A 25918-nucleotide genomic window follows, 5' to 3' on the forward strand; every position below is an offset into this window, starting at 1 on the left:
TTAATCGATTCTCTTAATCGATTCTCTTAATCGATTCTCTTAATCGATTATCTAAATCGATTCTCTTAATCGATTCTCTTAATCGGTTCTCTTAATCGATTCTCTTAATCGATTCTCTTAATCGATTCTCTCAATCGATTCTCTTAATCGATTCTCTTAATGGATTCTCTTAATCGATTCTCTTAATCGATTCTCTTAATCGATTCTCATAATCGATTCTCTTAATCGATTCTCTTAATCGATTCTCTTAATCGATTCTCTTAATCAATTCTCTTCATCAATTCTCTTCATCGATTCTCTTCATCGATTCTCTTCATAGATTCTCTTCATCGATTCTCTTCATAGATTCTCTTCATCGATTCTCGAACTTGGCTGCATTCATATTTTGGGCTAATTTTTCTATATAGTCTGTTAAAAGAATGTTTTATTAAGCGTATTGGACGACAAGAACAGCTGAGCATCTGTTTGGAGCCGAGTTATTAACGAAAGAAAGAATCGATCAGTGTAGTGATTGGTCCATTTGAAAAGTGACATTCAAATGCATATCGGAGAAGGTCGAGTCTGATCGATTCATCATTTGGCGTTGAACTGCTCATGTGTTTGTCGGACGCTCCAATTCCCGTAGTCCATTATTTGGATGGAAAATCCGTTTCGTTTAAGCACTTCAATGTTACTCATTAGCTGAGCTGATATAAATTTTGACGTTTTTGCCTTTATCTTACACCTGAGGGTACCGAAAGGCTATAATATCACTTGAAAAAGAAAATATGATTTAAATTTCGGATTTCCAACTATCATGTACCAATTGCCCCAGCTCGACGAAATCGGAAGATGTCTGTGTATTGTGTTTTATTTTCTAGCAAGGAGGAAAACCAGGGTAGTTAATATCGTTTCTGAGTCCTGGGTTCCCAAGCACCATCGTTTGATATAACAAGGATGATTTTTCAAAAGGAAGTATCTGGTTCTAACATAGGAATTTATGTATATCTGGATAAACATACATTTAAGTTCCCTCAAACTGATACTGAGAGATAAATAAAACTTGTCTACATTCAGCTCGCCATAAAACTATCTGAGATGTAGTTCTCGTAAATTTTCTGAGGTTCACGTAACTGACAGAAACACCTGTAAAGATTTGTTAAATTATCTAGACTTTCTCGAAGGGCAAAAGATTCCTTTACATTCTATGGACTTCCTTGAAGTTCACTGCAAGTCCTTAGAACTTCTTAAAAGCTATACAACTGCCTTGAAATTCTTCCGATGTCTGATGCTCATACCTCCCCTGAGATATTTGAATTTTCCTGGAATTCTATGGACTTCCCTAAAGTTCCTTCAAGTTTTCGATTTTTTTTTCTGGATTTCTAGGCACGTTTTAAAAATTGCCATGAAGTTCTCTACTTTTTTGTAATTTCCCTGAAATTAATAGAACTGTCATAAGGTTCTATGATCTCCCTTGAAGTTATCGGAACCTCTCCAGCGTTCTTGAAATTCTCGTTCTTCTGAGTTCTCTGAGCATCAATGAAGTTTAAAAAAAAATGAAGTTTTTTAAGCATCTCTGAAGTTTTCATGACTTCTTTAAATCTAAGAACTTTTTTTTAAATTGTCCGCTATTTTTCTGGAATAAATAGACTTGCAATGATCTTCCATGACGTTCCCTCAACGTTTGAAGCAGCCCAGCAACTTACGAAAATTCCTCTAAAATGTTCTTGCCTTTTCCTATTGTTCTCAGAATTTCACAGAAGTTTTCTGATCTTTCCGGGAATTCATTTTTCAACTTTATTGATGCGATTTTTAGCCAGAGGCTCGTTCACTACTTTCTGGAATTCTACGAAATTCCCACATTTTGCTGAGATTTCTTAATTTACCTTGAGTTTTTTTTGAATTTCCAGAATTTTTTTTACGCATTTATTTATTTTACTAAGTTAGAACTTCTGGGAAATTCGTAGAACTTCTTGAAAAAATTTAAACTGCTATGAAATTCGTAAAACTTCTGGGAAAATTTTAAACATGCTGAAAAAATCGTAGAAATTCGTGGAAGTCCGTTAAACTCCCAGGGAATTCGTATTATTTCTAGAAAATCTAATAACTTCTGGGATCCTGATGAATGTTGGCGTCTTAGTGGAATACCTGTATAAATAGAGAGGAAGAAAGATTTGTAATATCCATTTCATTCCACTACCTTATTTGCTTATCTTTTTTTTCCTTGATTTGTTTTCCGTCGATCTTGTTTTCCGTGCTGAGCACCAATGCTACCGACGCCAGGGAGGCAGCTTCCACACCTGGACCCTACCTATCGACCCATCAACTCATGAACCGGGGACCAACGGCTTTACTTCCCTTCCGAAGGGAGGCGTGATCAGAGATGTTGTGCCTCAGAACATCCCGGCGGCGCCGGCTGGGGTTTGCTTATCCTTGACAGATACGTTTATTTCGTATACAATGTGTAGACTGCTTCAGTGTCGTGTACTAATGCTCGACTGAAGAAAACATAGAAAAAAACTTAATATATATTAACCTAGGTACATTTTCACTTAGAAGCTAGCTAAACTAAAATCTAATTTCCTGTAGAAGCAGGTACTCTGGTGGTTACTCGTCGATGTGTCCTATGTAGTAACTTGAAAAGCCATGTGTGTCCGTTTCCTTGATCCCTGTTGAGTAAAATTGAATTCCGTTGTTTGTTGATCTCGAGGCACTCTGCCACGTCCAATTTCCATCGTGTAGATACGGTTCGTAAAATCATGATGTCCTCCGTCGACTGTTGGTGGTCCTCTGTGAAGATGTGTTCTGTAACCTTTGATTTGAAATAATACGTTAGCCCTTTTTCATCTTGCTTTTTGGTCTTTTAACCTCCGCTATATGTTCTTTAAATCTAGTTGTTAAAGTTCTCTTGATTTGTCCTACATATACTTTGTTACAATGATAACAGCTTAATTTATATACACCTGCTTTACCTAAAACATTAACTGGGTCTGGGTCAATAGTTTTAACTGGTCTAATAGTGAAATTTTTAAACTTCTTGGACATTGACAGATCTTTTGAGAGTTCGTAGAACATTTAGGGATACTGGAGAAGCAGTGTTGGCAACATCAGAAATTAATTGATATTTTTCCGCTCTCATGTGCAGCCGTTATGGAAGTCTCGGTTGCATTCGGGTGTAAAGCAAAAATTATGAAACTCAATCTCACCACAGTTTGCTGAGATTTGCAGCTGGTGGGTTTTGTTAGCTTGATATTCCGAGCTGCGATATCACAGCTTGCAAAATCAACCGCAGTTGTTTGCTTGTTGATTTTTGTCCACGAAAATCAAGCGTGATCTTGGGCGTTGGTGAGATTTGATTTTTTGATATTTTTCCAACACTGTGGAGAAGTCTGGGAAGCTCATACAAATTCTTGGAAGGTTTATAGCTTCTGCTAATATCGTAGGAAATTCATTGAACTTTTGGTAAATTCCTAAAACTTTTGAGAGGTTGATAGATCTGTTTCGAAGCTCTTAGAAATTCTGGGATATTTTTACAATTTCTGGAAAATTGGTAGAATTTTTGAAGACTGATAGGAAGTTTGTAGATATTGTAAGATGATTGTGAAGCTGCTGGGAAAATCGTAGAACTACTAGAAAATTCGTAGAATTTCTGGGAAAGTTTCATAGAAACTGTTTGATGCTCTAAAGCATCTGAAATAGCCGTAGAACATTTGGGAAATTCTTAAAACTACTTTAAAATTAGTGGATTCTTTTGAAAGCTAGGATGAATTCTAGGAAATTCGTTGAAGTTCCAGGAAATTTGTAGAATTTTTGAATAATTAGAAGAACTTATGGTAAAACTTAACAAATGCTGAGATAAAAAATTTATAACTCATGGAAAACTGTAGAAATACATGGATGTTTGTAGAACTTATGAGAAAGTCCTACAACTGCTAAGAAAAACGTAGAACTTCTGGTAATTTCGAAGCTACAAGATCTTTGAGATATTCGTAGAACTTCTACAAAGTTGGCATAGATCTTAAAAGAAAATTTTGAAACTGCTGGGAAAATCTAAGCTCAGTTTTTAAAGGTGCAGCTACAAAGCAAAATCATGCTGTAGGGTTCTATTCCCGGTCTGGTTTAGCAATTTATCGGGTTGAAAAAATTCTCGACTTCCTTGGGTATATAGAGCATGATAGCCACACAATTATACTAATACAAACATTTTTTTGTTTTTCCTTAATTTATTTTCCGTCGATCTTGCTTTCCGTACTGAGCACCAATGCTATCGATGCCAGGGAGCCAGCTTCCACATCTGGACGCTATCTATTTAACCATCAACTCATGGACCGGGGACCAACGGATTTACTTCCCTTTCGAAGAAAGGCGTGATCAGAAATGTTATGTTTCAGAAAATCCTGACGGCGCCGACTGGGATTGCACCACAGACCTTTGGAGTGAGAGGCAGGCACGCTTACCACTACACCACCGGCACCGCTGATGCAAAAATGGAGCAGGCAGCAAAGGTCTCAATTAATAACTGTTGAAGTGCATCTAGAGCACTAAGTTGGGAGCACGCTATAAGCCAATATGTGCCAATATAGGGGAAATGGCTCTAATGTTGGCCTATGGATCTAAGATTGGGCCCATCGCTAAAAATCTGCTATTTATCAATTTTATCTGGATGGACGCGTCAATGGATATTTTCTGTCGCTATTGAAAATTTAGTCGATTTGCTGAATTTATATATGGGCCCAAATTAGGGGCATTTAGGCCAACATTACATCCATTTCCCCTACATCTAAGAATTTCTTGGATGTTCGTAGAGCTACTGGGATAATCGAAGAACTTCTGGGAACATCGTAGGTAACTTTATTTTGTATGGCTTTCTCAGTCTAGGGTAATCCAAACGGTCAGTTGTGCACTGCCCGACGTTTCGGCCGTTTATTGGGGCCTTTTTCAAGGGTAAAAAAGTCTACCGTCTGTTGCTAAATTTTGTTTGTTGCCGCGATAAGCTTGAAGGAGCTTCCTTATGGTTCGTTGAGTTTGATTTTAATTAACATGGTACACTTTATGACACTACACTTTACAACGGTTATTTTGAGGAAGATGGTGGAATAATTTATCCGATTACCCTAGACTGAGAAAGCTAAAAAAATAACCTAATAAATCGTAGGTAAATTCATAGAATTTCTTTTTATTTAATTCGAAGAACTTCTTGGAAGTAGGTATATCTTCAGGAAATGGCGTAGATTTTGTGGGAAGTTTGAAGAAGTTCAGGTATAGAAATAGAAAATTTATTGGTCTTCTAGAAAATTCGTAGAATTTCTGGGTTATTCGTAAAACCTCTGGGTTATTTGAAGAACTGCTCCGAAAATTGTTAAAATTCTTGGAAGATCGTGGGAAAATCGTAAAGCTTTCAAGAAATTTGTAGAATTTCTGGTACTAACTGTTTGGAAGATTGTAGAACTTCTGAAACGAACAGTTGAGCTTCTAGGAAATTTATAATAGATCTTGTGGTAAATTTATAGAACTTCTGGAATGTCATTAAATCTTTTACGATGTCGTTAAAAAACTATGGATGCTTCCGGTAAAATTGTAGAACACATAAGAAATTCGTTGAATTTCACATAAGTTCACAGAACATCAGAGAAGTTCTTGGTTTCGTAGATCGTCAGTAGAAAGTAGCAGATCTTCAAAGAAATTTGCAGGCCTATTCTGTGTGGCGTGTGAGATGAGGATACAGTGAAGTGATGGTGAAGTGACAATGGTCACTTAGAGTTAGGTGACTCTCCATTTGATTTGCACGGAGAGTCACCTCACCCGAGGTGACAATTGTCACTTGGCAAGTCATCTATCCGTACACACCGCGCAGAATAAGCATGTTTTAGAATTTCATTAAACATCGTAGATCTTCAAAGAACATTGCAGAACTTAATGAATATCACATGAAATTTACTTTTTGTTTTGATACTTGTATTTGAACGATTATAATACCCCGTACAGACTATGGCTTATATCATGTAATATGGCTGTCTTGCAATGAGCACTTATACATCTAGTTTTTACTGGAAATCCTACGTATGAGTGCTCATTGCAAGACAGCTTATATTACATATTATAAGCCATAGTCTGTACGGGATATAACACACAATTATTAAAAAATTTCAATCTTTTATCTAAACTAATTTCTGGATGCATTTACTTGTGTTTTATACAAATAGTATCAATTTTTCATCATGATATTGTTTAGAAAATTAAGCACCAGCATAGAGTTTAAATTTCAGTTGAATAAAAGTGAGTGAAATTAGGTGCACTGTTGCGCGGAATCACAAACATCGCTCGAATCAGGGCACGGAATTTAGTGCACCGTTCCATCATTTGCGAGGCAAATTTTGTAATTTTGGTTCTGAGTTTTACAAATCTTATATTGTTTAATGAAAATACGGTAATTTAATAGAAATCTATTAAATTACATATGATAACTTTTATCTTCTTCCCAAGTTTCTGTAGAGAGAAAGACTTTACTCACGCGTTAAGTGCGCGCAATAAGCAACCTTCACGGTACTACGGTTCACTCTATGATTCACCCTCGAGAGGTAATTTTTAATCTTGCTGATAAAAAACAGACCGTCTGCATACACATCATAAACCCTTGTAATCAAAATTTACATTTCTACAGGAATCCTCCAAACAGCGCGGTGGGTGGACCCGTCCACCCACCACAATTTCTCGACAGTCCCCTGTCAAATTAAACTGATTTATTGAATGTTAATAGGGTCAACCATAAACTTGACACCTATAGAAAATCAGTTCGGTGGGTTGGAAAACAGCTGAGAAATGCGGTGGGTGGACGGCCCCACTCACCACGCTATTCGGGGGATTCCTGTATTAAAATATCATCTCTTCTAGAAAATAGTGTCCCGAAGTTTTCAGTATTGGACTCAGCATAAGCGACAGATTGCAGCATGACAAGCGGCTATCTCAACCCCTCCGGATTACAACGCTTTTCTTCTGAACCGTTAATCGATCGGTCATTCTACCAAGAGCACGAGGAAAAACTAAACCAGCTCACGGTTCGTGATTACTCAGAACCTACCTACACTTCTCAAAAGCCTAAGGCTGGCACTCACCACAGGCACGATGTGTGACGGCAATGAGTGCGCACGGTGTGTCACACACAAACACAGTGGCGTCGCGTATTTGTCTGTCTGTCTGTACTGTCCTAAGCAGCACCTCCGCTGATGGTGGATGACGGCGGGTTCGCCTGCTTTAGTCGGAGAAAAAATCGAGCGCCGAATAGTAGGAAGATTCCTCTTCTCTTCTTTTCGCCAAGTGTCTGAGTCGGAGTCTCACCGAAGAAAATTTCCTAGCCGTGTACCGAGTGGTGTGGTCGACCGGTGTCCGCGGCTATCCTGTGCGTGTGTCGTGTCGGGATCCTTTCTGTTGTTCGTCCTCTGCTCTCGCCCTGGTTTTATTTTGCGTCCAGAGCAGCGAGGTGTGCTGGAAAAGCGGATTTTATTTTGCCTTTGAGTCGAGTGCGATTTTTCATGCCGGTTCCGACGCGACGACCTCGACAACGCGCGTCCGAAAGTGTTGTGCGTTAATTACATACGTACATACCTGCACGACGGTACCAGTGTGACCTGAGGCGACGACGACGTCAACGATTATTTATCCTGATCTCACGGGCTGACGGGGATCTCTACGCGCGACAAGGAAGAGATCTCGGAGTTACAGAAATTGCTAGGATCAGATTCTTCGTAGAAGAGTGTAAGGTTCAAAACAACACATTGGAGGACGAGATTGCTCTTTTGGACTTTGTTTTCTTTTTCATCGCCTGCTTGGTCGTCAACCGCGTTTCGATCGCTCGGAGTGGGACTTCTTAGAGAGTATTCAGTGCTCCTTGAAAGATAACACGTTCACTCAGCCAGCGGAGGATTGTGGGAGTGCTTTGATTGTGTGGGACTGAAGTTTTAAGGGGGAATAGATATCGAAAAGCTTTTACACCAATACTGGCAAACGTCGCGTCTGGAAGGCCATTCAGGAAAAAAAAAATCAATTGTTTGAGAGTGGGCCATAGAGGGAAAGCTTTCGGTGCTTTGGCACCGTGTTTGTGAGTGTGCGTGTGCGGGGGTGGAAAGGATATAAGGGAAAAGTTTTTCCCACCAACACGAACCGTCATCGAAAGAGGCTGTCAAGAAGCTTTTGCTGCCACACGTGAACAGAGTGGATTTCGTTTCGGACACATGCTGCCGTGAGCTGTGAGACTGAAGAGTCTAATCTAAGCAATATTTTCAAATTGTGTTCAAATTTCCAAGGGTGCGATAAGCCGGAATGGTGTGGTGAAGTGAGAAGTTGGATGAGATTTGAAGTTGGCTGGTGAAAAGGAATAATTAAAGGGTGAATTAAATTTCAATTTGGTTCTATAGAGAGAGAAAAATGTAGATCTTCCTGGATTTTGAATCCTTCATCAACGAGTGAGAGCAAGTGGAAGCCTTTTTCCCAATATACACATATAGGAAGCAATTGTTTTGTTGTACCACTACAGTGGTGAATCGGATCCTGTAAATCCTCCTGACTACTACTACACACAGATCCAGAACCATACGGAGAGAGAGAGATATAGAGAGAGACAGAGAGAGGTTGGTCGCGCGAAGGAGGCCACCAGCTAGAATACGAGAATCGTAGCAGCACACACGGGATCCTTCAAGCAACCAAAAAAGGGCCTTCCGAAAACGAACCACAGATCAATTTTCTGACGCCTACGGATGGTTGTTGTTCGGTGCCCCCTGTGGTGAAGAGTCAATCTGCCAAAGGGCAGGTGAATCTGCTAATTAAAGTGTAGTGATTTTCCGTTCGCCCTTCGCCATCGCCGTCGTTCGGTCGAAGAAGATTCGATAGCTCGCCGTTCGAGTGGCCAGAGAGCGAAATATTTTCGATTCTCGAGTGAAAAATAGCATCCTCCGAGTGAAATCGGCAAGCAGGCGACGAAGAAGAAAAATTGACAGATGACACTACTGCACGACGACTGCCAATCCGCAACAAGCAATCGGTGGTGAAGTGCGTGAAAGATTCGGATTTTTCGGCATCCAAGTGTGCCCCAAGTGTGGCGGTCCTTCGCGGCCGAGGAAAAGTGTGTTTTGTAAATAGAAATCACATTTAGTTGTACAGTTTCTGATATTTTCCACGTCTCTCCTGTGTCACCCATTTCCCACTATCCCCATCTGTCACTCCTCACCCGCTGTGTTCCGCGATCATCACTTGATGGGGCGGAAAAGTTGACATCTTTTGCGACGTTGTTGAAGTTTTCGAAGCAAAAAGTGTTAGAAAGTTGTTCATAAAGCAAAGTCCAAACGAAGAAGCGAAGTTGTTACACAAAATTATAGAATATAAATAGCTGCTAAGTGTTGAATATTGTTTATTAAGTCTAGAGAAAAAAAAAAGTTGCTACCTGAGTAGAAATCACCGCTTAAAGTAATCGGAGAGCACGCAAAATTCGAAGCCGATTAAAAGTGATTGAAATCCTGAAGAAAGTTTTGAAGGATCACAGAGTCAAGTGGTTATATTAACTAACAGCTCTGTTCACGCCCACAAACAACCAACCAACCTACAACATCATCATCAACAACAACAACAACAACAGCAACAACCACCACCATCAAAACTAGCAACCATGAGCGACAGGGATCGGGCATCACCTACGTTGATCGAGTCCGGATTAAAGACGCTGATAGGAGGCCGTGATAGCAACTACCCACTGATAAGCGGGACGAATGGTAAGTCTGAAGCTCTGTCTACCTATTATTTTCATTGAAACCGAATCCCACATTCCGAGTCTGACAGTTCGCGCTGTGGTAGGAATGGGCGTCATAATAGCGAAAGCAATAAAACAATACCAACCACCCACCCACCCGTCGGTGGGTGGTTGAGCCCACATGGGCTCGATTTTCCCTCCTTCCTACCATCTGTTTCCTCCTTAGTCGACCGCTCTGCACCAACCATGTTGCAATTGTCGGCGTGTTAGTGATGGATTAACCGAATGGCAGTTTTGCTTGCACCCATACTACCGACCCACCTAGCGCTCAGTGCGCTGTGACTGTGATGGGCTTTGCGGATGACTTGTGTGAGGATTATCAGCCCGGAGGAGGAATTGAAAAGCGAAGGGCTTTGCACAACGTTCGACCACCACCGCACCGGTGTGTGAGCCGCTACATGGGACGGGAGGGAAATTCTTTTGCAGTTCTTTTCTTTGCGGCGCTTGTGCTGTTTTCCTCTTTGCTCAAAGCACGTGAACATAGTCAGTGCCGTGTAGTCGTCGGTGGTGACTTTGCAGGTCGGCGATTAAGGTGATTGATTCGATGGGCGACGCAGTGGCGTTCTGGGAGGGAGTTTTGCTTCTCAATTCATTATTGTTGTGGAGCATGTTGGCTTGGTTGGGCTATGGTGAGCTTGTTGGGACGATACCTGTGATATCTGCAGATTTTTAGCGTCCCGTAGAATGGATTGTATGTAGGACTAGAGCAGTGTTGTGATTGAGAAAGTTGTTCGTTTTGATTTCTTCTGGTTCTTGGCTTAAAATTCTTATGCTGCTGCATAAATTATTAGCATTGTGGAAACGCCTATAGAAGGTGAGGCATTGTGGCAATGGAGGACGTGTGATAATGTTCAACGGTTAGAGTTCGAGGAACAACTATGTGATGCCGTCTCGTATGGATTACATTGAACATGGGACATTTATGCATATAAAAGTAGTGTTGGGATTATATACATGGATAGTTCATTCATAATAATCAAGGCTGGTTCGAAGATATAGAACTTTTTTGATGATTCGAACTCTTCAGTAAACACTCCTGGGGCCTCCCTTAACTCAGTTGGTAAAGGCGCAGCTATAAAGCAAGACCACGCGGAAGGCGGCTGTTTCTTGTAATCGAGTCACGTTGAACATTCCTCTTTTCAAACATGACTTGACTATCGCTTGTTTCGTTCGTCAAGTGCTTCAGTTCATTTCATTTGAAGCAAAGACTTGTTTCAATTGACGCAATGAATGACTCGAAAACTGCATCATTCGTTTTTTTTTCCATTTTCACTTCAATTCGGGCTCATTCGACTTGTCACGCATCGTGTCGTCAAGCATCAAAATATAGTATCCGCACAATATCGGTTGCCGATAGGGATGGTATATGGATTATATATAGTAATAATATGTTATTTTATGCTAAACGAAAATTAACGAGGCCATTCTGGAGTCCAAGATGACGGCCATCGGGGTCAGGAAAAGTCTCAAAAAAACCTACAATATGGGTATTTTCGGAACGGGGACGACGCAAAGGTGCCGAAAATCGATATACTATGTAATTTTGAAATCCAAAATGGTGGCCATCTGGTTTCAGAAAAAGTGTCAAATACCCTACATTAGGATATTTTCGGAACGGGGATCGTAGATGCTGAAAATCGATACCCGACGCCATTTTTAAATTCAAAATAGTGACAATTGATTTTCGGATGTGTCGAATACCCAAATATATGGGTATTTTAGGAACGGGAACAACGCGTAGATGTCAAAAATCGATATCCGACGCTATGTTGGAATCCAATATGGCGGCCCTCAGGATTCAGAAAGTATCAAATACCCTACAATATGGGTATTTTCGGAACGGGACGACGCTTAGGAGCCAAAACCGATATTCGACAGTATGAAAATTGAATAGAAGTTGAAAATGAGCGAAGGGCCATTAATGCGTCAGTTTTTCAAGATAGACGCACATCTTTGCCTAACCCGTACGATGTACGCGGGGACTTGAAGTATGTCTCCAAGTCCACAGGCAAAAATGTGCGTCCCTCTTGTTGCTCATAAACTGACTGCGGCTGTGGAATAGTTCTAGCGACGTTTTCATCACTACCTAAAGCCCCACGTTGCGAGAGCATTTCCAGTCGATGGTGTGTTATAATGCAGTTCTTCTTTACCCAACTATTGTGTTGCTCCTCTCGTCATGACCAACGTGATCATCTCAGAGAGAAAGCAGTAGGGTGGTTGTTGCGTGCTGTACCATCATCAGCATTGTTGACGGCTACTCCCGCCTTGAGTTGTTACATTCAAAGTGTTTTTTATGTTACTTCATACGCGAAGTTAACGATTTTCAGAGTTGGTTGGAAATGCTAACATGAAGCTTTAGTGTGATGATTTATTAGCTAGAGAATGATCTTTAGAAGAGGGTAGGTGGATAGTTCCGTTAGAGTACGGCAGTATGAAAATTGAATAGAAGTTGAAAATGAGCGAAGGGCGACGTTATTTTGGAATCCAAGTTTCATAAAACGTTTCAAATATCCTGGCAAATATCCTAAGATATGGGTTTTTTCGGAACGGGGACAACGCGTGGATGCCGAAAATCGATATCCGACGCTATGTTGGACTCCAATATGGCGGCCATAGGGTTTCAGAAAAAGTGTCAAGAGACTACAATATGGTTATTCTAGAACGGGGACAACGCGTAGATGCCGAAAATCGGTATCAGATACCATTTTGAAATACAATATGGCGGCCATCAGGGTTCAGAAAGCGTCAAATACCCTACAATATGGGTACACGCAAACCAAAAATCTATTACAATGAATGTTAGTTCCGTTTCCTATCATCCTCTGTTCATGAACATCGCAGCGAATGTTAGAAGTTGACCTTACAGGCGATGTAATGGTTTTTTGTCTTTTTCATTTCGTGTTCTATCTACGCTTTCGACTATACCAGTAAGCTTGTAGAACGACGCACATTGTAGAACATTGTAGAACGACGCACACACTTGCCTCGAATCTCTCCAGCAGAAAAAAGCATACGAAGTCGAGTATGCGAGAAAATGAGCGCTTCATGTTTGCTTTTAGGCTATCCATATTCAGGAGCATGGAGAGAGCAGTGGACAAAGCACAGGTCTGATAATCGAAGCGTTCTTGGTTCGAGTCCAGTCGGCAATCGGATTCCTATTTTTTCGACATAACTAATTTACCTCACTAATACACTCTACATTTTTCGGTCTCCAATTTTCTTGCATTGGACCGCAGCTAGGTATATCGCATCCTCGGTTCATGCGGTCTCCACGAACATCCTCTGATGATGAATCCCACATAATTGTAAGCGAATCTTACATCGCTCGGTTGGGTGTATTTTTGGAACGGGGACAACGTTTAGATGCCAAAAATCGATATCCGATGCCATTTTGGAATGCAATATGGTGGCCATTAGGTTTCATACAAAGTGTCAAATACCCTAATAGCAGGGTATTTTTCGGAACGGGGACCTTTCTGATTTTTACGACGCGTAGATGCTGAAAATCGATATTCGATACCATTTGCAGGCCATTTGACACACCCACATTGATCGGTATTTGACAGTATTTCACAGTTTCTCTGAACCAAAGCCACCATCTTGGATTTAAAGAAGCCGTGACATCAATTTTCGGCATCTGCATCCCAGCCCCATTCTGAAAATAGCCATATTTTAGGGTATGTGACACTTCCGCAAATCGGAAGTCACCGTCTTGGATTTCAAAATGGCGTCGGATATCGTCCGGCCTCTCGACGCCATCCGGATACCAAAAATACCTATATTTATGGGTATTTGGCAATATTTCCCATTTTTTCTGATATCGGAAGCCGCCATCTTGGACTTCTAAATGGCGTCGCATATCAATTTTAGATTTGTAGACTTAATTTTTTTTTTCTTTGATTTGTTTTCCGTTGATCTTGTTTTCCGTGCTGAGCACCAATGCTACCGACGCCAGGGAGGCAGCTCCCAAACCTGGACCCTACCTATCGACCCATCAACTCATGAACTGGGGACCAAAGCCCTTCCGAAGGAAGGCGTGATCAGAGATGTTATGCCTCAGAACATCCCGGCGGCGCCGACTGGGATTGAACCCAGGCCTGTTGGGGTAAGAGGCAATCACGCTTACCACTACTCCACCGGCGCCGCTGGATCTGTAGACTTCATACTGATTACAATAATATCAATATTGATGTGTATTTGATTCAATTTCCACTTTTTATTAAGTCGGAAGTCGCCATATTTGATTTCAAAATGGCGTCGGATATTGATTTTCATCCACTAGACATCATCCCGATTCCAAAAATACCTTTATTGATAGATGTTCGACAGTAATTCCCACTTTTTATTAAACTGGAAGTCGCCATTTTGGATTTAAAAATGGCGTCGAATATCAATTTTCGATCTCCAGACGTCACCCCGATTCAAAAAATACCCATATTGATGGATAAACAAGCCACCCAACAATGATAAATTTGACATCCACCTGCACAGATCTATGCGCATACGCTTAAATGAACCGAGTGAACAATCAACAAAAGTCATGAAAACTACGCGAATTTGGATTGAACAGCTTCGCTTCAATGCGTAAATAGTAAGCAAGTTCATTTGACAATGATAGAAGAAATGAACACGAGTCAAACCAAAACAAACAGCATGAAAACTGATCGAAACTGGTTCTGTTGATGTTGACGGGGATCTGCTCGAAGAGAAGACAGAATGACTTTCAATTGAAAGTGATGGTTTACAGAATCATCGTCACTTGATGATTTTCAATTAAAAGTGACTTTTTGGCGCCCTGGTTTCAAGTAGTGTGAGAATAATCCTTGGTTTACTTCTGGAAAAATCGCGCAACGTGTGTTTTGAATGACTGAGTGTACATTTTCTATAGAAAAATGCCTCAATTACATGCTGTGTGAGCGAAGACAGGCGATGTGAGTCGCCTGTTCGTGAGTGACTGCATGTTTTTGTTGGCTCTTTCATTGCCTCGTCCTTTACCGTATGTATCGGTCAGGATAGAGTAATGAATTAAATAGAGCAGTGCTTTCACACTCAGCTAAGCAGTCAATAATTCTACGCTCTGACGGGAACCAAAGTTGGCAACTGCCGCAACTACTGAAAAAAGGATCCAATTTATGTAGGAAGAGTTCTTGAAAAAAAAAATCAATTTAATCACAATGTAATATTTCTAGCAAACTAGAGGCTATAGATTGATGAATAAAAATTGCATGCATATCGTTTATCTATTTGTTGACGTAGGACTACTTCTGTGGTTTCTATATGGGGGCACACTTCGTGAAAACCGAAAATCGAACATGCAACAAAATTATGAAAGATTTTGAACGTTAATAACTCAGCTACCCCTGGACCAATTTCAATAATTTTATCGCCAATCGATCAGAAATATTTCCACGCATCTTTTAAATTTAAGACTTTATCATTTTTCAAAATGTCACTATTGAATTGCACGAATGGGCAACTGTTGCTATGATAGTTAATATTATCACCGATTGCCTGCTAAAAGCGATTTCCCTAACACAGATTTCAAAGTTGAATTCGATCCGGTCTCACCAATCGGTGTTTATTCAATCACCGCGTGGTGAGTGGTGATGTTCTTCAGTACACACCGAAAGGCTCCCCACAAGCAGCTAGCTATCAAGGCTGCCCACAACCGCTGATCGGATTTAGTTCCAATCACCGTGTGTGGTGGTGTCCGGTCATCGGCATCAGCAGCAGCAGTGCTTTCGGCGCGTGGCGTTCAACATTGTCATACTAAAGAGTATTAACAGAGAGAACCCCACTAAAATTCCTATTCCTACGTAAAACACAAGCTCCTGCTGCAGTCAACAAATAAGATTTGAATCTTGATGAATGTGGGCGTCTTACTAGAATACCTGTATAATGAGAGAGAGAAGGATTAGTAATTTCCATTTAATTCCACTACCTTATTTTTTTTATCTAGTTCGTTTATTAGTAAGGCTCAATCGCGTTAGATTTACGGAGCCGATAATTCATTGTTCTTTGTTTGTAACAAAATTCACTTAATTCTATGTCTAGTAGGAGTTCAAAAGTCGCTCTCTGGCGGCGTCATTATCCGTACATTGCCAAACTGCGTGATCGATGTCGTCGTAACCGTTTCCACACCGACATATGTTGCTGTCCACAAGGTTTATTGTATTGAGATGCGCGTCTAGCGAGTAGTGGTTGGACATAAGTCTACTCATCACGTGAATGAAGTCACAACTTAAGCCCAAGCCTTTAAACCACGCTCTCGAAAAAACATTAGGAATAATTGAATGTAACCACCGTTCAAGATTTTCAGTGTTCCAATCGGCTTGCCAACTCGAAAGGGTACTCTAACGCACTAAATGGAAAAATTCATCGTGTGAAAATTGCCTGTTATAAAATTCGCCTTCCTGCGCGCCCACCTTTGCGAGAGAGTACGCCTTCTCATTGCCTGGGATTGAGCAATGTGAAGGGACCCATACAAAGGTAATCATATATGATCTTTCGACCAGCACACTCATCTGCTCCCTTACCTTTGAAAGGAAATAAGATGAGTGCCTACTTGGTTTCATCGAACGAATAGCCTCAATCGAACTGAGACTATCCGAGAAGATGAAGTAATGGTCTGCGGGCATGTTGGAAATCATCCCCAATGCGAAATTGATTGCTGCCAGCTCAGCAACATAAACGGAACAAGGTTCCTGAAGTTTGAGGAAGGCGCTAGAGTTTTCATTGAAGACACCGAAGCCAGTGGATCCACTGAGACGAGACCCGTCTGTAAATTATCTTTTCACGCAATTGACGTGTTGGTACTTTTCAGTAAAAATACGCGGGATAATAATAGGTCGAAGTTGATCTGGAATCCCATGATTCACTTGTTTCATGGACAGATCATATTCAATTGAGGAACTGCGATTGGTGAAGTGAGCACGGTCTGGAGTATAACAAAGAAGACACATATCCGATGATATGTAGTGGTGGTAGATTCTCATAAATCGAGATTGTGTGTTCAGCTCCAAAATTTCTTCAAAATTTGCAATTATAAGTGTGTTCGTCACTTCGCATTTGATTAGTATTCTGAGAGAGAGAGCTCCCAGAAACGGTTCTGGAGGGGTGTTACTCCTGCCAGAACCTCGAGACTCATGTTATTCGTTGAGTGCATACAGCCAAGAGCAATACCCAGCCAACGATATTGAATTCGTTCCAATTTTATTAGATGACATTTTCTTGCCGAGAGAAAGCAGAAAGAGCTGTACTCTAGAACAGAGAGAATTGTTGTTTTATAAAGCGTTATGAGGTGCCGCAAATTGAACGGAGAAAGTTGATCCTCTGTTGACATTTTTGCTTCAAATACGTATAATGGGTATTCCAAGTGCACTTTGAATCAAACCAGACCCCCAAGGTATTTGAAAGACAATGATTGAGTAATGTTTCTGCCCAAAAGATTAAGTTGCAGTTTCTGCGGCGCGAATTCAATCCCTAGATTCGTAGCCCAAGAAGACAAGTTATCTAAGGAACTTTGCAATGATCCTTGCAAGTCCACGGCATGTGGACCTCTTACGGAAACCACACCGTCATCTGCAAGTTGTCTTAGCGTGCATTGTTCTGCCAAACAGTTGTCGATATCTTTGACATAAAAGTTATAAAGAAGAGAGCTGAGACATGAGCCTTGGGGCAGGCCCATGTAGCTAATTCTGGAAGTTGTCAGTTGTCCAAGGGAAAAGTTCATTTGCTTTTCTGACAACAAATTGTACAAGACATTATTTAAAATTCCAGAAAGTCCACATCTGTGCAGACAATCTGCAGACAGAATTTCAATGGAAACTGAATCAAAAGCCCCCTTAATATCCAAGAATACTGAAGCCAATTGCTCCTTGTGTGCAAAGGCCAGTTGAATATCTGTGGAAAGCAGCGCTAGACAATCGTTTGTTCCTTTGCTCTTGCGGAACCCAAACTGTGTATTTGATAGCAAGTTATTTGTTTCGACCCACTGATCGAGTCTCCGAAGGATCATTTTCTCCAACAATTTCCTAATGCACGAAAGAATAGCAATCGGACGGTATAAGTAATGGTCACACGCTGGTTTGCCAGGTTTTCGAATAGATATTACTTTGACCTGTCTCCATTCAGGCGGTACAATGTTGTTTTCGAGTAAAGAATTGAATAAGTCTAGCAAGCGTCTTTTAGTAATATCTGGGAGATTTTTCAGAAGATTGAATTTAATCATATCGCTTCCCGGTGAGGAGTTGTTCGATGAAAGAAGAGTCATAGAAAATTCCAGCATTGTGAATGGTCTATCCACTACCTTATTTGCTTATCCTTGACAGATACGCGTATTTCGTCTACAATGTGCAGACTTCTTCAGTGTCTTGTACTAATACTCGACTATGTATCGCGGATACACTTGTATGACCAACTATGAGCATGACCACTATTTGTATATTCAATTATGAGCAAATCCTTGGTCACACTTGTTTAGGATGTGCTCATAATTTATCATGCAAATAATGCTCATGTTCATATCTTGTTATACAAGTGCCCTTATACCTCATAAATGCAGAAATAGACCATAACTAGTAAAAAATACTGAAATTGACCATATCCCCCAAAAACGATCATACATTCAGTTCAATTCTCCATGAAATTGTCCGAGTGTATAACTAAGCTATCGGAACTTCTGATCATTGAAGACCCAGTCCTCCGGTGAGTCGCGATTAATATTGATATTTTAAATCTTGTGTCCTGTGCATGTGCACACATGCGTATAATCACCAACGACTGACTAAATTAGCCAAACTGATTTTTGAAAAAAACCATCGAAAATATATGGACCAAACTGTCCAACCCTATCGCAAATTGAAGCACAACAGAGTTAAATTTTAACACGTTTTTACGACCGTGCGCGGTTTTGGGTCGTAAAAACTTCCCACCCGCACTCTTTCCGAAAGTAATTACGATCCGGCTTCATACTGCATGACTGCGTTCACACAACACACACACACACACATACACACGTCACTGTCCGGACCAGTTCAGAATCAATCCGTGCATTGCACGTCGGACGCCGACCGACACATTGTGTTCACATAGTAAAGGTCCTCGGAGGGTTCGGAGCATCACGAAAATTCACTAAATATGAAGGTAGGTCCAACTGGTCCATCCGTGCCAGCTCGCGAGAATCGTTTGCCGTGCCCGGAAGGCCCCGGCTCGATTCGGTTGCGACCACCATAAAACTGCCAAGGACAATTGCCACTATAACATTTTATGGCTTTATAGCACTGCAATACGCGCGCTAGCTGGTGGAAGGGGGTCTTGCTGCTCCAGTTAGTCATCCCGAAGCAATGCGCGGCCTCTTTGTAGGATGCTGGGAGAACGGGTTTTGTGCGCCGATTCCGAAATGACAGTGCGTCAAGTTTTCTAAATGTTTGTACTTTGCTGGATGGATCCGCAATTGGCGTCGCCACCGTCGTCGTCGTCGTCGTAGAGCTGATAAGAGCCTGCTGGATAGGCTTTGTTCGCATCACAGAGTCCGAGGTTTGTTGATGGAAAATGGCAACGACGAGATAAAGGCGGGTTGGCTGGTTGACACACATCGATTAGAACAATGGCAGTTGCTCTTGGTTTATGCGATGAGGAAGCTATTTTTGAAATGTGTGTCTACGACAGGATGGAGTTAGCAATTTAATCAATCTTAATTACTAAGCCGGCAATTTCGGAACTTCATGCTTTACAATGCGTTACAGTACAATAAATGAGATTGTGCGGTGGATTAAGATAATTTATATGAACCAATTTACGATCATTAGCTTAACAAACGAGACACAATAATTATATGCATTCGCGTGCATCGACCAGGTTGTTTTCATACTTTCATTGGCATACTTAGGCAGGGGACAATCGCTGATTTGTAACAGTTTGAATAAATATTACCTCAAAATGCACATTCCTCAAAATGTTTGGTCTACCCACAACCCAGAAACCTGCATGCTCCGATATCTTGCTGTGTAAGTATTCTGTACTACCAAGTGTCACGAGAAAATCAACAGCAAGTTTGTCGCGTCGGGTTGAATAACACAATTAACAATTATTATCGCGTACGGGTAGGAGGGGCATAATGAGCATCCTGAACCTTAGCCTTACATTTCAAATTGTTCAAAACAAATTGATTGGTAGTAGGTTCAATATCAATTTAATTTAATTTGTTTTAAACAATTTGAAATTTAAGGCTGTTCACTATGCCCCTCCTTCCCCTATACACGAGCACATATCGTTTCTGCACTGGCTGACTGATCCCAAACGTTACCGGCTTGTCATCCCTCGAGTCCGGCTGCACTGTATTGAACTTGAAACCCCAGTTGTTTCTCGCGCTAACCTCCTGTGCCCGCTACAATTGAATCCCTCGTGCGTAATTAAAATTATGAAATATTCTGCCAACCTGTAGCTACATGTGTTTACAACACCAACCGACAACACCAACCGAGAACGGCTCAAGTAGGTTACGGCGGCTGGTCGGGTCTCTGGCAATGGATTTGCGCAATCCAATTAAAAGTCGAATCATTGATTACTCTGTGATATACGACCGAACCATGGTGCAATACTGCGTCTCAAGTGCTCAAATCGGGCCACAGACAGGGACGAGAGCTCGTAGCTATACCTACTAGTTAATAAATAGTAACTAGCAGACGTCCTGCTGCTTCCACCGGCAGCAATCGTCACTATCCGCGTTTCTGCTTCGTCATTAGACATGAAGCGGGTTATCTCTGCCTTTAGTTGGTCTAATCTTCTACAACACTCTTGTTCTTTTCGAAAAACGACGGCGGCTGAGGCGACGCGACGCCAGCTTACCCGGACCAGAGGAGGTTGTTTACCTAGAGAAAAACACTTGACATTTCGCATATGATGCAATCGCACCCAGCAACACGCGGAATGGCTCGTTTCAGAAAAATATGAACTTTTTACCAGTCAGTGCTGCGATTCTGACTGTTTGGTGGCTACTTGTTGCGAATCCTGACGGGGGAGAAGGACGACGGGGAGTGTATGGCAAGAATTTTCATCTCATCGCCACGCTGTCAAAAATAGAATTTCATACGGAATGTGTTGCATCCAATGAGGCATACGGTTGGATTCTGCTAGTCAGCGGCGGCGGCTGTGGTGCTAAACCGTGGTGGAATAATTCATAAATGGGTGGTTAAATCATTATTTTCGGCCAATTGGTCTGCGCTCGCGTTAAGAGCACCGTCGAGGGGAGATTTATGACCAAGAACTTTACTCAATGGTGAATCATTCCAGTTGTGACAGGGTGTATGGGGAGTTTTGCCAGTTTTGGTACGTACATTAGGTGAGTTTTAGATTTTAATAAGATTAATTTAATTTCTATGATGCGATACAGGACAACACAATAATGTCCATTATTTCCCAAGATTCAATATTCAGTTGGTAGAAAGATAAATAACGAAATTATATATTGTGTGGCAAGCACAATGATACTTTATTGACTAGGCTTTCTGAGACCCCTTTTTTAGATTTTCTGCATATGAACTAAAATGCCGGAACTTTTCTATTAGTGATTGCTGAAATCAAAGTAAATAAATTTAAAGGCCTTATCTAGAACAACCATTTCTAGCTGAAACAATGATCACCACCATGTCCTGGGCATGTCAAGTTCACTCCATTATCAAATCATTCCGTTTATACTAGACTAATCTTCAGTCATCACGAACAGGTATGCAAACATTCATCAACCATCTGTAGGGCAGAAGCGTGTGTAGTTTGATCTAGCTTCCATGGATGGAATTATAGGTTGTAGGTACTTCCTGATGTGGGTGCTGATTACTGGCAACGGCAAACAAAGGATGAGGTACATGTGTTAGATATGTGATTGTGATTAGATTTACGTTGGAAATATCGTTGTTGGTGGAAGGATTATTCTGTTGAAAACCATTGTGTTAATTAACTGTAATGTTAGAACGCGGAGCAGTGGTAGAACAAGATATTGTTGGCACAATGTAAACGCATCCCGGTTGGCACCGGTTTGCTCACGAAATGGCTTAGCACAAACTAGATCTGGAAAGCTTTCAACTGATAACACCCGATACGGTGCTGCCCGACCCGGAGCCAGATCCAGCAGCTTTTATTCCAGTCACATATGCACACACAATATAGAGGAAAATAAGCTTCCATTCTCGTTTGCCAGTTTTCTCAACAAAGCAGCAGCCTACAACAATGTAGCATGGTGAGATTCTTTGGTTGTCCGGGACCAGAAGCTGAAATGACAGTCATTTCCGGCAGTCTTCCCACCTCCTGCGCCCGGTCACTTTCAAGTTCGACAAATCCTGCTTCGCACGAATGCCATACCCCATGATGATGATGATGACGATGATTATGGGGAAAAGAAGTTATTCTCTTCATGTATGCTGTTCTGAGCTCTATCCGTCACGGCTGTTGGTACAGAAGAGGAATAGCGAGTGCTTCATTATTCCCAACCACGAGCTCCCCGGCTGATGGTTCTTATCTAAAGTCCCTTCTTGGAGCAATGCGCTGCTTGTGGTGGTTTTCCGAAGCCCTAAAGTCGCTGGGCATTACTCCAGAGCTAATACTTCTGATAGGGAATATTCTAGAAAACTTAACCCAAATTACATCCCGGTATTTAGTAACTGTCATATTGACAGTCATGGAGCTGTCAGCCCCATATCCGGCTATCGTTTCTTATCGAGAAAAGCGCCACGTTCCGGAACTTTCAGCTTGACCGAAAAAATTCTGCAAACCATACAATCCGACACAGAGGAAGAACCGTACATTAAACTCCTCCGGAAAAAAAAAGTGCAAAAATCGATGACTTTTCGGCAGCAGCAGCATGACATGGCAGAAAACGAGTTGCCACTATCGAAGCATACCTACAGCAGTGCTGTGTTTGACTAGTTTTTTCCCTCTTTTTGTGAAACTTGCTGATGGCATTCTGTAAGAGGAATCCACCGTGCTACAGAATGTTGTGGTGCATTGTTTGAGCAAACATTGGCTTGCTCACTTTGCTGAGAGGTACCACCACCGGAACGATAACGGGCGGAGGTCACGAGGTGACGTTTAGTGGATCGATGTGCGGTTTTTCAGACGATGCATGTCGATTCGAAACTGCAAAACGATGACGTACAACCAGCAGCCAGTTTTTTGCCCGGGCCGGTGCATTTGGGTTCAGCCTTCGATGTGTTGTTAAAATTTGTTAACTAATTCGCATTTGAAGTTTTCAGATCGTACACAAAAAAATAATAAGTACGGACGGGTTATGAAATGAGGGAATAATTGCTGCTTCCCGACAAATCGTCGCTTCGTCGGTGGAGATCCCAGCCAAATACGCAAGTCATCCTTATGTTTGCTTATTTTGATCACGCTTGATACTCAATAACATGTGATGGCTTTCGTCAAATCCCGGTATAACAAACCGGTTTAAAGCCGTTTGTGATTTCCGAGAGAAAAAAAAACTCCATAAATTAAAACCAGTAGATGGTTAAAGTGTTCATGCAGACATCGGCAATACTCTGATTAGTCATAATAGCCCGGAATGTGATGAACTTACCATATTTGCCTAGGCCAAGCTTGTTCAACACTGCGATGCATAAACATAAACAACCGAAATCACAGTTCGCTTACCAGCGCCCTCTAAGCACCAGAGAGGGTGGGAAGCTATACGCTAATCATGGACATGGGCTCAATATCAGCCTACGAGCAGAATGGGTGGCATGAAATAAAAACCTACTCCGGTAGGGTTTGGGACTATTTTGGGGCTACTAAACAAAATCCGCACTTTACCTCTTTTTTTAGAGCGGATTTTAACGCGAAATTGAATGTTTCTGCTATAACCCAGAAACAATTTCTAACTGAAGAAAATCCTTCGTTATGATTTTATTTAGTTGCGTACTGAATAAATGGTGTACTATTTTTTATCATATCTTCTGATCAAGCTTTGTTCACACAAATATGGAGCATCTTTTTAACTACACATTCAATTGATGAGCGTTGTTTAACGTATATTGAAAAGCATTTATTCGACGGTTTAACGTTCTGGCAGCATCATTTCGAAAAACATTTGCTGGTTCAGCTTTTATTAAGCTTCAGAGCTGATTTAGCACATCGTTGCAGCGTCTGCATTAAAAAGAAATAGACAGTTTTCATCGCTTTTTATGTGATTTTTTCCCACCTGGTGGTGAATCCACCTATGCATCGCCAATCGTTGTACCCCTATTGTTCACAGTCAAACTTTGTCAGCGATATCAGTTGTTTTGCAGAAGCCATGGCGAAATCAGTAAAAAACTTCCGTTCGATGGTATGTTCTTACTGCCGCCTGCACCGCATGGACATCGTTATGGGGAAGCGCAGGTCCAAGCTGGCCGTCTCGGTGCAGCAGGCCACCACCCAGAAGCAGCGGCTGAATACATTGGTCAAGGAGATTTTCCCGGCAAAGCGCGATGTGGTGGTGGTGATGGACGATGAGACATATCTGACCCTGGACGACAACGACTGGCAGGGGATCGGGTATTTCACGTCCTCCATCAAGGAGGTGAGTAGCAAGGTTAAGTATATCTCCCACACCAAGTTCCCGAAGAAGGTTCTCCTGTGGCTGACTATCAGTGAGAAAGGGATGTCAAAGCCACTCTTTTTTTCCTCGGGACTTGCTGTGAATGGGGAGATGTACAGTATCAAATGCCTGCCGGAACTGGCCACCTTCATCCAGAAGCACCATGCGGCAGAGGATGTGGTATTTTTGCCGGACCTGGTATCGGCCCACTACGCCGAAAGGTCGTTGGAAGAGATGAACCGCCTGAACATCACTGTCGTCCCAAAGATCGCGAATTCTCCGAACGTTCCCCAGCTGCGGCCAATCGAGAATTTCTGGGCCAACCTCAAACGCAGGATCTATTCCCACAATTTGTTTTTCATCGAAAAAGCGAAGAAGGAGCTGAAGAATATCCCAATAGGGTGTTTGATCTAATTTACGTCCTACTAAGCACAACCCGCGCTTTACCTCCTTTTTTTAACGGGTTTGAACAAAAAACGGAAAATTTCTCTCAAAGATGACTTTTAAATTTATTCACCTTTGTTTTTTATTTGATAAAGAGTCACAAATTGTTGAGATATTGTTTAAAATCTAAAACTGCTTCTTGATTCTAAATTCGTTCTACAAGTTTCAATTCCGTCCTACGCCATACGCCATAAGATTTTCTTCGTCCAACGGATAAACGTAGAAAAACGGGAATCGCTAGGAGAGCTTCTTTTGTTTTGAGAACAATGAGCGTTACTATTTATACAATGCGCTCTAATTGGATTTATGAATAATTATAAACACACACGCCAATTATCGATCAGCAGTCAAACCTCTTTACTGCGGTCCTTACTGGTAGATACTTTTTATAACCTTTCAGCTGCCTCAAAACTGTTTGAGATAATTGTGAGTGGGGTAATTCTTGAACTTACCAAATGGTACATCTCCTGCGACCAACATGGCTTCATGCCAGGACGTTCGGTTACTACAAATCTCCTGGATTTTACCACGACGTGTTTCGAACAACTGGAGAATGGGGCGCAAGTAGACGTCATCTATACGGACCTAAAAGCAGCGTTTGATACGATCAACCATGATATTCTGTTGGCTAAGCTATCCAAACTCGGCACATCAAATCGGTTGGCATCGTGGTTTTGCTCGTACCTGACTTGCAGGTCTTGATTCTAGTACTTCCTCGTATTTTACGAACTCGTCGGGCGTACCACAGGGTAGCAATCTTGGCCCGTTGTTGTTTCTTTTATTCTTCAACGACGTATTGCTTGTACTTGGAGATGGTTGCAGGCTTGATGCCGATGACCTAAAGCTGTATTTCGTGGTGCGATGTACTGAGGATTGTATTCGTCTTCAATCGCTATTGGATCTATTCGTTAGTTGGTGCAATCGGAAAAGGCCTACCGTGAGCATACCAAAATGCATGGTAATGTCGTTTTACCGCATCAAGCAGCCGATTATTTTTGATTATGCCATCAACAGTGTTATACTGCAAAGAACCGACCAGTTCAGCGATCTAGGCGTTCTACTAGATAATAAATTATCATTTAACCTCCACCGTACTGCTGTGATCATCAAGGCTAACCGTCAGTTAG

General features: G+C 41.5%; 1 protein-coding gene across 4 annotated transcripts in view; it reads left to right on the forward strand.

Annotated features, from left to right (window-relative positions):
* Nucleotides 1-7220: 7220 nt before the first annotated feature.
* The window catches only part of Pdp1 (PAR-domain protein 1), a 498834-nt gene continuing 480136 nt past the window's right edge, over nt 7221-25918 (forward strand). Inside the window, exons 1-2 of one of the 4 annotated variants that reach the window (XM_065220813.1) lie at nt 7221-7736; nt 9395-9737. In XM_065220813.1, coding sequence (XP_065076885.1) covers nt 9635-9737 — 103 coding nt within the window. In that variant the 5' untranslated portion in view covers nt 7221-7736; nt 9395-9634. Of the gene's footprint in view, nt 9738-25918 lie in introns of all 4 variants that reach the window. The other 3 variants (XM_065220812.1, XM_065220814.1, XM_065220815.1) reach the window with 3 other exon arrangements.

The sequence above is a fragment of the Ochlerotatus camptorhynchus genome, unplaced genomic scaffold (assembly GCF_037179485.1).
Source record: "Ochlerotatus camptorhynchus isolate MF236.1 unplaced genomic scaffold, CSIRO-AGI_Acam_v1.1 ptg000132l, whole genome shotgun sequence".
NCBI lineage: Eukaryota > Metazoa > Arthropoda > Insecta > Diptera > Culicidae > Ochlerotatus > Ochlerotatus camptorhynchus.